The 19,006-nt window shown below is 22.8% G+C and overlaps 3 protein-coding genes across 3 annotated transcripts; 2 read left to right on the plus strand and 1 right to left on the minus strand.

Moving 5' to 3' along the window:
• Positions 1–1,495: 1,495 nt before the first annotated feature.
• On the plus strand, positions 1,496–6,798 carry PY17X_0624000 (conserved Plasmodium protein, unknown function; the record flags this gene model as incomplete). Its single annotated transcript, XM_022955433.1, has 4 exons — positions 1,496–6,061; positions 6,206–6,369; positions 6,496–6,566; positions 6,650–6,798. The coding sequence occupies 4 exons, from the start codon at positions 1,496–1,498 to the stop codon at positions 6,796–6,798; spliced, it is 4,950 nt and encodes a 1,649-aa protein (XP_022813209.1).
• Positions 6,799–7,378: 580 nt separating this feature from the next.
• Positions 7,379–11,357, minus strand: PY17X_0624100 (RNA-binding protein, putative; the record flags this gene model as incomplete). Its single annotated transcript, XM_022955434.1, has 4 exons — positions 7,379–7,432; positions 7,600–7,733; positions 7,875–7,972; positions 8,071–11,357. 4 exons carry the CDS (start codon positions 11,355–11,357, stop codon positions 7,379–7,381), a joined length of 3,573 nt encoding a protein of 1,190 aa, XP_022813210.1.
• A 2,407-nt stretch (positions 11,358–13,764) lies between these two features.
• PY17X_0624200 (Rab GTPase activator and protein kinase, putative) lies at positions 13,765–18,669 on the plus strand (the record flags this gene model as incomplete). Its single annotated transcript, XM_719134.3, has 1 exon — positions 13,765–18,669. The coding sequence occupies one exon, from the start codon at positions 13,765–13,767 to the stop codon at positions 18,667–18,669; it is 4,905 nt and encodes a 1,634-aa protein (XP_724227.3).
• Between the last annotated feature and the right edge of the window lie 337 nt (positions 18,670–19,006).

Below are 19,006 nucleotides of genomic sequence, written 5' to 3' on the forward strand. Positions count from 1 at the left end.
AGATTTGTTTTAAGATAATTGTATATTTTCCATATATAAATTTGTTATTCCTTTTTTGAAGTGGGAGAAATAAAAAGAGTGGAGTGGTGATATATTTTCATGCCTTTTCTTTATTTTTTATTTTTTATTTTTTAAATCGGGATATTCCCATTTTTTAGTATTCACAATTTCGTTAACCTCGCTAATTTGTCAACTTAAAGAAAGCACAAATAAAAAATGAAAAAAAATGAAAAAAAAGGAAAAAAAAGGAAAAAAAAGGAAAAATATATAATTTTGCTTTTTCATCTATATTAATTTGTTTACACACAGTAATTCCTGATATGGAAATGAAAAAAAATAAAAAAAAAAATAAAAAAAAAATAAAAAAATAAATAAATAAGCATATACGCACATAATGGGGTGTGGAGGAAAAAAAATTAATAAAAAATACAAAATATAATATTATTTTTTTTCATATTTTGCATATTTTGCATATTTACCCATACATAGTGTTAAATATTATTATTATTGCCATTTATTTTTTCAGTTTTTTTCCACTTTTTTTTCCACTTTTTTTCCACTTTTTTTTCATTTTGTAAAATTAATGGCATGAAAAAGTGAAAAATATAAATGCATTTATTTTGTCCACAATAATATATGTGATATATATGATACATAATTTGCATTTACATAATTTGCATTTACATAATTTGTGTAATCAAGTTGGTATTAATAATTTAAAAATATTTTTTTGATAGTTGTGTGAAATGAATTCTAACTGTTTATAAAATAAAATAAAAAAAAAAAAAAAAAAAAAAATTTTTTAAATATTGAAAAAAAAAAGAAAGTTTATGAGGAATACAAACATATATGGTAAGGAAAAAATAATAAGAATACCGATAGTTGGTTTATTTTTAAATCGATTATTATACATCAGGGTTTGTGAAAATGTTGTACATGTATATGTATATGTATGCATGTGTGAGAGTGCACACACAATGATATAATAATTTTTTAAATCTTTTCAAATTGTTTTGTTTCCTTTATGCAGGTAATTTGGGTGTTTCACGTTTTTAGCAAAAAGGCATACAAAGTAAAGATAAAAAATATAAAGTATACAGATAAAAAATAGAAAGAATACAGATAAAAAATAGAAAGAATACAGATAAAAAATAGAAAGAATACAGATAAAAAATACAAGATTCATAAGATTGCCGCTTTTCTTTCGCTCTTGTATTGCTCAATATAAATGTCTAGTATTATATTGGCAACGGTTCAGAAGAAAATAGAAATAGAAACCAACCGCCAAACTGGCAAAGAGGCAGTAACAATAACAAAAAATAATCGCAATCGCAATCGCAATCGCAATTGCAATTTTATTAGTTTGGGTTTATTCGTTTGGTTTTATTTATAAAATATTACAAAAAACATAAAAGATAAAATAGTTTTTTTTTTTTTTTTTTTTTTTTTTTTTTTTTAAATAGCATATAAATATAAATATACTAGTTTGATAGAAATGGGGGAAGGACAAAATCAAGGATCTAGAAAATCAGATGTGAATCAAAATATAAAAATATCGATTCTAGAAAATGATAAATCAATAAATAATGAATTAAATGAAAGCTATAATAACATGGATAAATTAAAAGAAATGTCAAGTCAAGAATTCGAACAATTATTAAATAGTGATGATTATTGTAAAAATTTAATTGAAAATCAAAATAATAGAAAAAGTGAAATTAAAAAAAGAGATAGAACATCAGTTTATTCTAAAATTAGTTTATTAAATGATGATTATTTTTTAAGAGATGATTTGAATATAAATATAAATGATGATAATAAAAAAAATAGAATAAGTGGAAATAATCATGGTAGGCATTCTTCAATTTTTAATTTAAGTGTTACTGAAGGAAATACAAAAAATTTATCAAACACATTTGATCATAATGACAAGTTTAACGGTTCTTTATCACAAAGCGAGTTTCAATATGATAGTGATTTAATAACCCCATCTCCTTCTAAAGATAAAATTAATGAAGAAGAAAATTATAATATAAAAAATGTGAAATTTTCTGAACGTTCAGAAAAAATGAATCAATCTATTGATATTTTAGATGCACAATTTAATAATTTGAAAAATAATTTTTTTTTAAATGATGATAAAAATAATGAAATTGAATGTGAAAAAAATAATTGTATAGAAGAAGAAGAAAATGAATATTATTTAGGAGAGTATGCAAGTGATTCTGAATATTTAAGACGATGTTCTAGAAGTAAAAAAAATAGTTTAGAATTATTAATGAATTATGGTAATGATGATTCACTAAATAATAGTAAGACATCTAATAATAGTTTTAGTTTATGGGAAAATAAAATAAACTCTACAAGGCAAATAAAAATAAATAATGAAACGCCAAAAAAAGGAATATTGAAACAAAGCAATTCCATAAGTCCGCTAAAGGAATTAAAAGATAATCAAAATAACCAAAATAATCAAAATAGCCAAAATAATATTAACACATTTAGTGCCCGAAAAAAGTCGGTACAATTTTCTCATAGATCTATAGCTGTGTTTGATGATAAAGAAAAAATATCTCCTTTACATCTAACACATTTTACAAGAATTTCTAGTGATTCTAATATATCAGATGCAAAAAGAAAAAGTATGTCAAATTCTTCATTAGGAGATCAAAACAATTTAAATCAAAATAATAATTTTTTAAAAGATAATGACAAATCACCAATTGACAAACTTTTATATAAATATGATATAAATACTAGTATAACTGCATCTAATAATAATAATAAAAAAAGAAGAAGTAATATTGAATTTTTAAATAACAGTGATATTAATTCTATTCGATCAATATCTCCTGAATCTGCTCGATTCAAAACTAAAACTTCCGAGGATATGATTGAATCAGTAAGATTGTCTCCTTTAAAAAAAAAAATAAAAGAACATTATTTAAATGATAAGATTCAAAATGATGATGAAGAATTTTTAAGAAAATTGTTAAGTACGAGTGATGGCAATGCAGAAAATTACAAGACCAATTTGGGTTCTGCACACGATGAAAAGGGTGGAAAAAATGGCGAAAAAAATGGCGAAAAAAATGGCGAAAAAGATGACGAAAAAGATGACGAAAAAAATGACGGAATAGATGACGAAGATAATAGTTCCTTTAAAGATGCACTAGAACCCACTGATGAAAACGAGTTTGATATTAAAAATTCATATAAAAGTGAAGGAGATAAAATAATAGAATATGGAGAGAATGAAAATTTCATTGTAGAAAATTCAGTAAAAAAAAATCCCAATTTTGAAATAAATAATATAAATTTAAATGTAGATTGGAAAATAAGAAGTGACAGAAAAACCATAAATATTGTCGAAAGGAATAAAAGATACAACAATGATTCTATTTCAGAAGCAGAAAATAATATTAGAAATAAAAGATATAGAGCTAGCTATAATGTTAGAAATAACAATTTTGCGAGTACCAATCTGCATGGCAGCTTAAAAAATGCAAGCTTAAAAAATGAAATTCCTTTTCAATCTTCTAATAAAATTCAAAATTGTGATTATGATATGCATCATCAAACTGGAAAAACGAATGCCAATGAATCTGGAAATGTGGAAAATGGGGAGAATGAAAAATATGAAAAATATGAACAAAATGAAAAAAATGAAAAATATGAAAAATATGAACAAAATGAAAAATATGAAAAATATGAACAAAATGAAAAATATGAATATGAAGGTGGCGAAAATGAACAAAATGAATATGAAGGTGGCGAAAATGAACAAAATGAATATGAAGGAGGAGATGATGAGAAAATGTTCTATTCGCTCAATCGAGAACAAATCGAATGCGCCGAAAAGGAAAATGAATATGATGACAAAAATGGAAATTATGAACAGAATGGCGAGTATGACAAAAATGGAAATTATGAACAGAATGGCAATTATGAGCAGAATGGCAATTATGAACAGAATGGCAATTATGAGCAGAATGGCGAATACGAACAGAATGGCGAATACGAACAGAATGGCGAATACGAACAGAATGGCGAAAGCGAGTGGGTAAGAAACGTGAACCCAAATATGAAAGATGCAGAAAATGTAGAAAATGTAGAAAATGAGGAAAATGAACAAAACGAACCGAATGCGGAAAAGAGGAATGATGTAAATTTTGAAGAAATAGAAAAAAGACAAAATGAGGAAAATATTATTTTAAAAAAAAAATTAGGAGAAAATTTAAAAAAAAAACAAGAAATGATAAAAGAAACAACATTAAATATTATACGTCGTTGTAGAGTATATTCATTAAAACAAGTTAGTAATGAAAAAAAAAATCTTCCAAAATTAATTAAATTATATGAACATATAAGAAATATAATATTCCAATTTATAAATAAAATTAACACTTTAAATAATATAAGTATATATTTAGATGATGCAATCTTAAAGTATGAAGTTATTCAATTAAATCATGGTAAAACAAAAAAAGCTATAGATGCATTAAAAAAATATAATTCAAAACTTATGATAAAAATTAATGAAAAAAAAAATATATTAGATAAACAAACTAGTGTGTTAGATAATAAAAATAAAAAATTAGAAGAGTTAAACAAAAAATTAAATAATTTAAAAACATTATATGATAATGGTTCTACAAGAAAACACGAAATTGAACTAATAAAAATGTATAAAAATAAATTAGAAGAATTAAAAAAAATAGAAATTATTAAAGGGGTTATAATAAAAACTTTTAATAAATATGGAATCATTTTTGAATTATTAAATTTTAGTTATTACAAATTTTCATCATTATATGATTATAATGAAACACAAATGAATTTTTTGTTCTCTAAAGAAATATTAGACATATCAATAGGAGATAATAATGAAAATAAAATAGATGATAATACAAACAATATATTATCTATACAAAATAGAGAAGACAAAAAAGATACAGTTTTGAAAAATAAGAATGGAGATTGTTTAATAGATATTGGAATAAATGAAAAAAAAAAAAGTTCAAATAACGATCGAAATAATGATGTGGATATAAAAAAAGAAAATTTTGAATGTGAAAAATATACTTGTGATATATATGAACTATATCAAAAAGAATATAAATTAAGATATTTACTTAAAAACGAAAATAAAAAAAAAGCAATTTTTATTAATAAAATAGAAGAACAAGATTTAAACAATGAATGGCCTTATAATATTACGATAGATATAATTTTTGCAAATATTCAAAAACCTAATGAAGAAATAGAAAATATGATGAATGTACATTCACCTCTAAAAATAAAAAATTTAAAACATTTAGTTTCTAATAAAATGCATTTACATGATTCACATAATGAAAAAAATAATATAATTGTAGATAATAATAATGTTGATAATAATAAATATTTAAGTTTGTTTAGACCATATAAAATTTTGGTAAATTCTTTTAAAGCTTTTAAAGAAATAAAAATAACCACATATTATAAGTATATAAATAATACAAATATTTATCATCATATCTGGAATAAGACACATAACAATGATAGATACACAATAAATATAAACACAGTAAATAATGATAATAAAATGAACAATGTGAATAATACAAAAAATGATTTTTTTTCTGATTTAAAAAATAATATTGAAAATTATTCACATAATTATGATAATAAATTTATTGGAACTGAATGGAAAGTCCAATTAGAAATTTTGAAATATAAATTATTGGAAATAATAAATAAAAAAATTCAAAAATATACAAATGATAGTCGAGGATTATGTTCTATAAATAACACATCTAACAATATGAATAATCAAAATATTTTAGGAAATAATTCACTTAATTTTAAACCAAATAAAGAAGCTTTGAAATATCTTGTTGAAGAGACTGAATATTGTTTTTTTATTATTAATCATTTATTGTATCAATATAAGAAACTTTTGCAATGTTTTATTTATCTCTCCAATACATATTTTGACTATTATCAACACATTGTTATTTTCAAAACAATTTTGCTATCTAACCACCCCGACACACCACCTCTTTGGCTCTACATACACGTAACTGCCCTGCACTTGCATTCTCACTCTATCACCACTTCGTATCACCACTTCATATCGCCACTTCCTACATATCACCACTTCCTACATATCACCACTTCACATCACCACTTCCTACACGTTTCCACTTCGTACCCTTTGCAGATAAATGTCGAGGAGTGCTTTTCGTTCGCATCTTTGTTACATGGGATTGTTGAAATAAAGGTAGAAAGCGTACATGATGAAGATAAATATAATGAAGTTTGTAAAATAATTAATAATAACATAATGAAAAAATTGGAGCAATGTATTTTTGCTTTAAAATCAAAGTAAGTGATTCATAAGAGTAAAAAATGGGCATCTATTTTTTCTCATTTTTTTTTCCCTATTTTTTCTCATTTTTTCTCATTTTTTTTTCTCATTTTTTTTTCTCATTTTTTTTTCTCATTTTGCAGACCGATAGACATATCGGAGAGAGTCAATTCATACAACTTAGTTGACATTATATACACGATCGTACTAAATGGTAAGGAGCTTTGCCCATTCGTTTGTGTTGGTTTGTGTGTTCGCTTAATTACCAATTTGATTTGTTTCTTATTTATTTTTTAGAAAACTACAACTTTCACACATATCAAAATAGTTTAGAAGAAAATTTGAAAAATATTGGAGCATGCACCAATTTAATAAATGAGATGAAAAATAAAAATATAATAGTTCCAATTGATTTTAAAAGAATCGAAGAAAAAATTTCTGAATAAGTTGGCCTCGCACGTGTATCAAAAAGAGAAAAGTATAAAAAAAAGAAAAGTATATAACCGTTAAAATATAACCGTTTAAGGGCGTATACATTGTGTTTGTTTTTTTTATTTTGAGCGAACTCGCGATATTAGGAGTGTCAATAATGACGCTGTTTATTATGCTTGGTCATTTTTCAACCTTTTTTCGACTTTTTTTCAACCTTTTTCAACCTTTTTCAACCTTTTTCAACCCTTTTTTCGACTGTTTCAACCTTTTTGTGACGAATGCAATTTCTTATTCGTAGATTTTCATTTTTTTAAATTAGAATTTTAAACATCAAAAAAATAAAAGAGAAAATAAATATATTTGTGAGTGTACAAATTAACAAATAGTAATAAACTGTGCATAAATAAACTGTGATAAATAAACTGGGTTAAATAACATGGGTTAAATAAACTGGGTTAAATAAACTGGGTTAAATAAACTGGGTTAAATAAACTGGGTTAAATAAACTGGGTTAAATAAAATGGGTTAAATAAAATGTGCATAAATAAACTGCATAAATAAACTGCATAAATAAACTGCATAAACTGTTTAGGGTCACGATTTCTTAGTTTCAAATACATATGCAAACATACCATCTAGGCTTTCGATCTGCATAATTTAAAAAGGAAATTCAAAATTAATCAAAAAATGATCAAAAAATGATCAAAAAATGATCGTAAGATAGTTTTCCATTTTAATGTGTAAGCGAATGAGCATGTATGTGCATGTGTATGTATGTATGTGTATTTTTTTTTTTTTTTTTTTTTTTTTTTTACCCCAAGATCTGCTAAATATTCATCTTTTGGAGGGACAATGAAAACCATACGTTCTTTAGTCAAAATCACAGGAATGTTTTTTTTTTTATTAAAATGATCACAAATATGGTAAAACTTTTTCTTATGCGTTTCAGCTGAAAGAAATGGAAAGGAATGGAAAAAAAAAATGGAAAAAAAATGGAAAAAAAATGGAAAAAAATGGAAAAAAATGGAAAAAAAATGGAAAAAAAAATGGAAAAAAAAAATGGAAAAAAAATGGAAAAATGTGAAATTACTTGGATGAATTTTCCAGATTGCAAAATCAGAGCTTGTTGCTTGGATATGCTTCAAATTTTTTATGTCACTTTTTGTTTCCACATTAAGCTTGGAATATCTAAAGTAAGAAATGAAGTAAGAAACAAAGTAAGAAACAAAGTAAGAAATGAAGTAAGAGTGGAGAAAGAGAAATTGGCGAGAGGTGGCGAAACTTACATGGCCAGTTTGGGGTTTCCTTTGAAAAGTGTGACGTTAAAATCACATTTGTATTTTTGGTTAATATAAAATGATATTACTTTTTGATCAGAGTCCTGAACATGTTCAGAATTAAATGGGATGTTATTTTGTGCTTGTTCAGATTCTGAATTATTTTTTTTATTTTTTTTTTTATAAAGAGTGTTTAAATTTTCGTCATATTTTTCGTCATCCTTTTCGTCATCCTTTTCGTCATATTTTTCGTCTCGTTTTTTTTTACGAGTATGACGTTCATTACTATTTTTTTCATAATCCTCAATTTTCCTTTTATATAATTTTCCTCCATCTCTTTTTATATTTTTATCATATATATTGTTTCTTTTATTATTTACCATATGTTTTTTATATGATATATTATTTTTTTTATCTAAGAGTCTATTAGATGTAGTATATTTTCCCGTTTTCTCTCTGTAAAATTTATCCATTTTATTTTTAGATGTAGCATTATTTTTAAACATTTTGTTTCTATCTATAGAAATTGTATTGGTTTGTGTCATATTTTTTTTTAATATTTTCATAATTTTTGAATCAAAAAAAAGACTTGTATTTTTTTCATTATATTTTTTTTCTAATTTAGATTCTAAAAAATTATTATCATATAATAATAAATCTAATAATTTTTTTCGTGCAAAACTAGCTTTTTGTTTCCCTTCCCATTCTCCTAAAGTAGAAAAATCTATATTTAAAAATATATTATTTGATAACTGTATACCATATAAATGGTTTCTAGCTTTTATTGCAAATTCAATTTCTTTATATTGTATAAATAAACAATTTTTTTCAATTATAAATTTGATATTTATAATATCTCCAAATTTTTTAAGCATTCTTTTTAATATAGAAAATGTATGCATATAATGATTCTTCATAACATTTCCAATCCATAGACAATTGTTTGCTTTATTTGGTGATGAAAATGTAACTTTAAATAATTTTTCTTCTAATTCCTTTTTTGCATCTACTGCGTTTTTTATCGTTTTGAAAGTCAGATGCGCAAACAACTGGCTTTCACTTTTATTGCATTCGCTTTTATTTGGTTCATTTTCGAAGTGGTCGCTATCCTCAGGGTTCTTGTGTCCTCGCGTCGGTCCCCCGTTTGCGGGTTCTGCTTCTTTATCCTCAGCGGGTTCTACTTCTTTATCCTCAGCGGGTTCTGCTTCTTTATCCTCAGCGGGTTCTGCTTCTTTATCCTCAGCGGGTTCTACTTCTTTACCCTCGACGGGTTCTACTTCTTTGACGGCAACGCGCTCGGAGCCACCACATGCAGGCGATTCCGAAATGTTTTCTTTGTCACTTTTTTTGAAAAGAATTTGTTCGGTATCCTGATCGGAGCTGAATATTAAAACTTCTATACAAGGATCATTGTTATTATCGATTGAAACCAATTCGTTAATATAATTTTTCAATTTGTTATTTTCATTTAGATTATGTGGGATGTTAGTTATTAATAAATATCTGTTATATATTTTTCCATTTATAAATGAATTAACATAATTTATATGATTATCTTTTATAGATGCAGATTGATCCCATTTCATAACAGGTGTATTTTTTCTAACAAGCCAAGTTGGATTATCAGTCATAATATTTTCAGAATTTATGTTAAATGGATTTGTTTCATCAAATTGATCATCCTCATCTATTTCGTCATCAAATTTAAGCTCACTTAAATTATTTTTCCATGAATACATTTTTTTTCTGTTATTTTCTGAATCCATATAATTATCTTGTTTATATTTTTGAAAAAAATTATTATTTAAATGACCACTATTTTGGATATCATAATCTAAATGAGAATAATTATGACCATAAATAGAATTATCTATATGTGTGAATTTTTCTTTATTTGTTATTTTTTTATTTGGTGTGTTTAAGTTATTTTTATAAATTTTTTTTTTATCATCTTTATTTAAATAAGGAGGAGGTGGAATAATTTTATTATATAACCCTTTTCCTATTAATTCATATTTATTATTTGGTTTTAAATCTGTTTTATATTTATTTGACCATATATTGTTAGAATAGTTATCATCAGTTTGGTTATCATTTATGTTAGATGCATTTTCTTTATTCATATAAATTGGATGTGTTTGAAATGAATCATAATTTTTATTTATTTTATTATTAGAATTATAAAGAGTATAATTTGAATTATTTATATTTTGTGTATTATCAGTGTATGCAAAAAAAGAAGGAGGAGGAGGAGGAGGTGGATATACATCTCCTTTATTATTAATTTTATTAACATGTTCAGAATTTATACTACTATTATATGAACATTGGTCATAATTATTTCTAGATCGATTATTATTCATATGAACATAATTTTTTGAGTTAGGAAGTAAAATATTTTTATCAGGTGATGAAAAATTGTCATCTCTAATATAAGAATTATTTTTTATATGAATTTGATTTTCATTAATATAATTTTTGTATATAGAATATTTGTTTTGTTTCTGACCTTGATTAGAAATAGTAGTAGAATAAAAATTTTTATTTTTATATAATTTGACTGGAACTTTTGAATATTTATCATTCATATAATCGTAACCTATTTTATTTATTTCATCATTTTCATTTAAATTAATTGTATCTCCTGTTTGTTCTAAAATGTTAGAAGATTTATTTGTGTCGATCAAATTATCTTTATATGTTCCATATATAACTTGTATTCTTCGGCTTTTTATTTTTAAATTATCAATATATTTTTTTGCATTTATTGCACTTTTTATTGAATGAAAAATTATATGAGTACATTCATTATCATCTGTATAAATATTTTTGACATTTCCGAAAATATTTAATAATGTATTTAATTTATTTTCGGATATTTCAGAATAATAATTTAATAAAATTATTTCTTTACTTTGTTCATTTTTTTCCTGAACACGTTCATAAGGAATTTCGTCTTCAACAACTTCCCCTTCTTCTTCGTCTGATGAGAGATCATTTATTATGCTTTGGATTTTTTCATTAACGTCATTCTGATCAATCTCGTTCGCTTCGTCATTTTCGTCATTTTCGCCCTTTTCAACATGATTATCATCACCATTTATGCTTGCACCATTTACGCTTTCACCATTTATACTTTCACCATTTTCGACATGTTCATGTTCATATGACACATCATCTTCCCTATCTGTATAATCTACTTCTTGATCAAAATTATTATTTTCGTTATTATTTGTTAAGGGTTTTTCTTTTTCTTTTTCTTTTTCTTTTTCTGTTTTAAATTTTTTAATCCACATTTTAGTTGGCTATAATATATTGCAACTTTTTGTTTTTTTTCTTTATTTTTCTTTTTTTTTAAATATATTCATTTCGGCTTTATAAAAATTATATTTTTAATTGACATTCTTTAAGTGTGTTTGTGATTTGCTTATAAAATATAACATGACTGTACATGTATTATATAATTTTATTTTTATTACTATAGCCTAGTCACTATATATTTTTATGTTCCTCACTTTCCGCTTTCTTTTTTTTATTTGAATTCAAATAGACTATATATTCAATGTTAATAAAGAGAAGAGAAAAATGAAGAAAAATGAAGAAAAATGAAGAAAAATAAAGAAAAAAAATAATAGTAGTAATAATAAATAAAGTAGTAATAATAAATAAAGTAGTAATAATAAATAAAGTAGTAATAATAAATAATAGTAGTAATAATGGCAATAAGAATAACTACATTCCAATCAGTAGAGTGGTGATAAGATATATTATAAAAATAAGATTGTGAAAAAATAATATATAATTCGATATAAATAAAATATAGTGTAGTATATTTCATTAAGTTATTACATATTATGTATATACTATAAACATTTATTTATTCATATAGTATTTTATAATTTCTCTGCGAATATATATTTAAAAAAATATATATAAAAATATATATTGGAATTTTTAATTCGTTAAAAAAAAATAATATATGTATGGAATATTAACGAGTGCTATAATTTGCATGAACAAAAATATATGGATTTTTTTTTTTTTTTTTTTTTTCCACTATATATAATATAAATTAAAAACAATAATTATGTACAATACATAAAATATATAACATTTTGTATATGTTATATATTTTAAGTTTATTTTCTATAAGTTGATTACACAAATTTGGCACAATTTTGATATTTTTATTTTAATAATAACAAATTTAAGGGAACACAATTGGGGTAACAAATATAAATTAAAAGATATAAAACAAAATAATACCCTAAGGAAAGCCCTGATAGTACCACTACTGATAGTACCACTACTGATAGTACCACTACTGATATACCACTACTGATATACCACTACTGATATACCACTACTGATATACCACTACTGATAGTAATGGCAATGATAGTAAAATGGTTGCACTTTAAATATGCCATTTTTAAAGTATGAAAATGTTGTTATTTTACATGTATGCTTTATCATCTTTTTTTTTTTAAGGAAAGCAAACAAAACATTGTATTAGTATCACTCTCTGTATTTAAACAATTCATATTTTATATTTTCTAATATGTTCTTAAATATATAATATTATTGAAACAGCACAAAAAAAAGAATATACTAAAATTTATGTATTGGGTAATAAAACATATATGTGTATATTTTATATGTATACAAATAATTTGTAGTTATGTGGAAAATTTTGAAAATATAAATATCCCTAAAAAAGTTTATCTGACAATCTCTATTTACTATAGTCTAAATTATTAAAAAAAAAAATTACCAAATTTATATTATCCTTATAGTGAAAAAAACTTTATTTTGAATTAAATATATTTCTATCAAAAAATATATTGTATGTATTATCTCTTTTTTTTTTTTTCTTTTTTTTTAATCATAATATTTATAGATTATACATATGAAAAGGTATGTCATAAAAATTGTATAATTAAAGAGCGGCATATTATTATGTCTGGTTATAAACAATTATAGAATTGCTATATGTTTTTGTGTATATCAATCTTAAAAAAAAAGTTTTAGGATTATAGATAGCAGTTTTGCTATGTGTAGGTTAATCGAGGAACTATTCCGCATACACATGCACATACATATATTTTGTATACATTTTATATATACATTTTTATATACATTTTTATATACATTTTTATACATACTGACGTTTTTCTTTTATTATATATGATAATGGATGTATCATATCAATTTGATTTATATTTGTGACTATGATGACTTAATTTGTAAATGAAAGTATTAAATAATGTAAAAAAAATATATAAATTTATGAAAATTTTCAAAGAGGGGAATAGCTACATGAAACTCGAATGTTTTAAAAAATTATGACCATGCAAGGAAAATTATACATTTTTATGCACAAAAAAAAAAAAAAAGCTAAAATAAATAAAAAAAAAAAAAAAATAATAAAAAATAATAAAAAATAAAAAAAAAAAAACGAATAAAAGGGGGTGTATAAGCCGAATAAACAAATAAATGAAATCCCCTTGATTTAGATTAGGCTTTATAAGTACACATATGAGGACATAGAAACTTTTGTATAACTTTTTCTTTTTTTCATAAAAAGTATTATGAAAAAATTATTGCCTATGCATGTAAAAATAAGAAAAGGAAAATATTAATGATGAAATATAATAATAATTTCACATACACTTAAACAAATTTCCCAAAAAAGATACCCCCATGGATAATTATATGAACAGATTTTTCGAACGTTGTAAATCATCTGAATTTCTCTTAGGAGTTCAGAAATATTCTTTATGTGAAAAAGGTCTAAATGAAAAATATGGAAAAAAAGATAAAATAATAAAAAATGGGGAGTATAATGGTAAAAATTATGTAAAACAAAATGAGTATAATATAATTGCAAGCAAATTTGAGAAAATAAAAAAACTAAGCCATCCTAATATATGTCGATATATAAATATAAATAGAAAAAATAATGATTATTATATTTTTTCGGAATATTATAGCTTATCCTTATATGATATATTAAATAGCGAGAAAAAAAATACTGCCCATTTTAAATGTCTAAGGAAAATATTTGGAATTAAAAGCCAAGAAAATAGTACAAAATCTTCTAAGATGTGTGTAAAATTGAATGAAAAAAACAAAATTATAAATCATATTATTTTAAAAAAAATAATATATGAAATATTTAAAGGAGTTGAATATTTACATTCAAAAAATATACAATTTTTAAATATAACACCTCATAATATTTTGATAACATCAAAAGGAAAAATAAAATTACACAACTATTGTATGTCTTATTTATTTGACAATTATGAATATAATTCTAAAAAGAAAGACAAAGAATTTTTTAATAAAAAGCTATTTATTGATCATATAATTTCTATAGATAACTGTATGTTTCAAGAAAATAAATTAAGTAGTGTTCGAAATATTCAGGACCCTAAATATTTGTCTGATTTATTAGAAAATGATGAAAACACAATTTTGAACTCATCTTTGGCTAGTCTTAATGATAAAAAAATAGAAAGGGGAAAAAAAAAAAAAAAAAAAAAAAAAAAATATATTTTTATCGAAAATTATTTTAAATATTATAATTTTAGTGAAGATATGTTATATTTTGGACCCTTCTTTATTTTTTTGAATCTTTTTGAAAATCAAAAAATAAAAATAAATTATGATTTATATAAACACATAGATATATTTAGTGTTGGAATTGTTATAATTCAAATAATAAACGGATTAATAGATTTTCAATTTATAATAGATATATTTTTTTCTAATTTTTCTTGTTCAAAAGTAAGTGAAATTATAAATTTGAAACAAACCGAATTTACAAAAATAAATAATCAAGGGTGTGATTCTGAATTTAAACAAAATAATAAAACAGATATATGTATTAGAAAATACAAAAAAATTAGCAAAATATATGAATCATTTAAAATTGTTAAAAATATATTACAAGAACGTATGAACAAATCAGAAGAAAACTATGATAAACAAAAAGAGCTAAAATTTTTTTTTAGCAGTCTATTAAAAAAAGATGATGTTATAAATAGAATCGAAAATATTTTTATACTTTTATTATATATAAAATTGTATTATACATATATATCTTATTACTCAGATGGTAAAACAAGAGAAAATAAGCTGAGAAAAAAAAAACAAATAAGTTTGCTAAGCATCAATATTTCCAAATTGTTTGGCAATCGGTACACTAAAAAAGGGATAATAAATGAAAGAGATGCTTCTCAAAATGAAAGAGATGCCTCTCAAAATGAAAGAGATGCTTCTCAAAATGAAAGAGATTCCTCTCAAAATGAAAGAGATGCCTCTCAAAATGAAAGAGATGCAAATATAATCTACAAAATAATTAAAAACATGGTGAACTATTTAATAAAATGCAATATTGATATAAATTGTATTAAAATAATTGAAAAGATATATACTGAATTTTTTAGTATAGATATATTAGAACAAAATACGAAAGAACTATTTTTGGGGAATATGAAAAGTGAGAAGATATTTTTTTTTAATTTTTTACACAATTGTTTATTATTAACATATAATAATTTTAGTGCCAAATCTTTGCTATCTCATTATTATTTTTTTGAAATAAAAACATTATTATCTAATAATATTCCTATATTTGAAATAGATAATAATAAAAATATAAAAAGAGATAAAAATAGACAAACTCTTACTTATAAAGATCAACATAATGAGTTTATATCATATTATATATATTGTACAAAAGATGAAAAAAATGAATTAAAAAAAAAATATTATATAAATAAAAAAAATATATTTTATTGGTTCGATTTATTATATAAATATAATTATGAAGTAGAATTAAATAATTCTAATTTTGTTTGGAACCCTTGTAATATTTTAAAAATACCATATTTATTTTATAAAAAAAAAAAAAATGATAATTATTTTAGCATTTCGTTATTTTCAATATATAAAGAATATATATTAAAAAAATATGCCGAACTATTTAATAAATATGAATTTGTTGATAAATGGCTAGATGATATAACAAGAAAAAAAAATAAATATCGAAGATTTAAGATTTGGAACTATCAAAATAGTGATAAAGATGGTATTAAATATGTGGGGAAAATTCCTATAAATTGTTTTAATTTATTAAAAAAAAAAAATAAAAAAATAATAAATAAACATATCAAGCGAATGAAGATAAATGATAATATAACAGAAATAAGCAAAAGGTATCAAAATATAAACGTTGAAAATAATAAAGATAATATAATAAATTTAGACATAGAAAATAGTTTAAAAATAGATAAAAAAAATAATAATTATTATACATACGAATCTGATAGTAGCATATTTTCAAATCTTTTAAACATATCTCATGATATAAAAAGTGAAAATTTTCGTTTTAAAAATGGAAATATAAAAACAGTTGGAATATATTTAGATTCATTCTTTGAAACAATAAAAGATGCATATTTATTTATTAAAAATGGTGAAAATGGTGAAAATGGTGAAAATAATGAATATAATGATATTTGTCTATACAATCGAAATTTTATATTTATTCACCAATATAGATTATATATACATTTCCAACAAATATTAAAACATGAATCAGTAAATAATATAAAACTAATTAGAGAAATTAAGTCAGGATTTCCATCATTGATTAGAAACATTATTTATTTAGTTATTCTCAATTATAATTATGCAAATTTAAAACAAAAATCTTTCGAAAAAAATAAAAAATTAAAAATACACATCATATTCCTTTGCCAATATAATAATGAAATTCCAAACAAATTGAAAAAAATTTATTTTAAATATAACGATGATTCTCATTTTAATGTTACTTTAGAAAATTGGGTTCATTTGAGAGGAAAAGACAAGGGGGCTAGTACTAGTATGGCTGAAAAAAAAATTGTAAGAAAAGGGGTAAGAAAAGGGGCAAGAAAAGGGGTAAGAAAAGGGGCAAGAAAAGGGGCAAGGAATTTTTTTTTTTCGGAAAAAGTAAAATATGAAAACGATTTAATAGGGAGTGTAAAATTTCAAAAAAGGGCATTTGGAATACTTGTATTGTTAAGAAACAAATTAAAAGTGACAAGCCGATATTTGAAATATTTGGTTGTGCCTATAACTTTATTATATTATGATAATTTATATTTAAATTATAAATGTGTTAAAAAAATCGTAAAAAATTATTTACTTGATATATATACAAATAAGTATAATTTATTCGAATTTATTTACATTTTTAATACATTGTTAAATTATTATATTCCTGAGCTAGCTAAATTTTTTTATAAAAATAAAATAAATATTACAAATATTATAAAAGCATGGATATTATCATTATATTGTAATTTTTTTGATATACAAAATTCTTTTTTACTTTTAGATTTTATATTAATACATTCACGATCTTGTTTGTTATTTATATCAATAAGTATATTAAGTTATTTAAAAAAATATATTTTTAAATCTTCCAAAAATAAAATTTATCAAGATATTTTTACTTTAACACATTTAATCAATTTAAATTATATTATACGTATGTCTAAATATTTATATAAAACGTGTTCTATCATGTATACTACATTTCCTAGCCACACCCCAAACCAGCATAGTATCTATTCTACTGACTTAAAAGTAAATAACAATAATTGTAATCAAAATGAAAATCAGATTGCGAATAAAAATCATATTGCGAATAAAAATCATATTAATTGTCTATCCTATTTTATGAGCAAAAAAGAATGGAGTAAATATTATGTACATAGAAACACTTTCAGAGTGTACAAAAAAGTTGTTAAAAATAAAAGAGGGTGCAATAAAAAATGTCCGACAAATATATATTGCAAACAATGTAGTTATAGCTATTCCCCCCAAAATGGTAAAAATTGTAAAAAAACAAAATCGTTAAAAGAAGGCAAATATTATGAAAATTTTTTAATGTGCTATCGAGCAAACAAATATAAAAATTTACATGAATATGTTTCATATGAAAAGAAAGGTAGCTATTTGAAATGCCATGAAAAAAATGAAGAAATAACAAAAAAAATAAATAATGTTAATAATAGTAATAATCATAATCTGTGCTATAAAAGTGATTGTAGTGTTTCCAATGAAATGGGTATATACTATAGTATAATAAATGTTAAAAAAGAAAATAAAATAAAATTAAAAAATAAAGATATGATAAGAATAATTAGCTTCCCAATGTTTCCATTTTTTTACGTTACAAACTTATCTAATGAGTCATCTCTCAACCAATATATAATTGTTGATGTACGTCCTGTCGAAAAATTTATGACCAAGCGATTTAAAAATTCTGTACATGTTAATGCTTTTTTTACAAACTTTAAAAAAGGCATTTATAAAAATTATGTCAATGGTAGTGAAAAGGGATGTGATAGTGATTATTATGATGATCATATTTTGGATAATTATGAGTTAAAATTTAATCTAAAGACAATAATTCTTGTATTTAGTGATGCAATATTTGATTTCGATATAATACATAATTTTCTAAATTTAGAAATTATGTTTGTAACTATATTACGTGAGGGATTTGAATATGCCGTTAATAATTTACCATCAAATTATTTTACATAAAACACATTTCAAAAAAGAAGGGAATATGTATGTGTGGTCATACACGGGCAAATCACGTGTATGTATATATGCACATGTATACATTTTTCCATTTTTAAATATGTGCATACATACGATGATTCATAAGTGTTGTAAATAATTATTGCACTTTGAATTTGTTCTTCCTTTTATTCCATAAACATTCAAAATAGCCAACCTTTGTAAAACCGTTCTTCATATAAATATATAGCTAGATTGTTTTATTTTTTACATGCACAGTCAGATTATTTATATGCATAACTACTATATTTTTTTTTTCCTTTATTTACATTAATATTAATGTCTACTAATAAAAATC

Source organism: Plasmodium yoelii (genome assembly GCF_900002385.2).
Source record: "Plasmodium yoelii strain 17X genome assembly, chromosome: 6".
Classification (NCBI taxonomy): Eukaryota; Apicomplexa; class Aconoidasida; order Haemosporida; family Plasmodiidae; genus Plasmodium; species Plasmodium yoelii.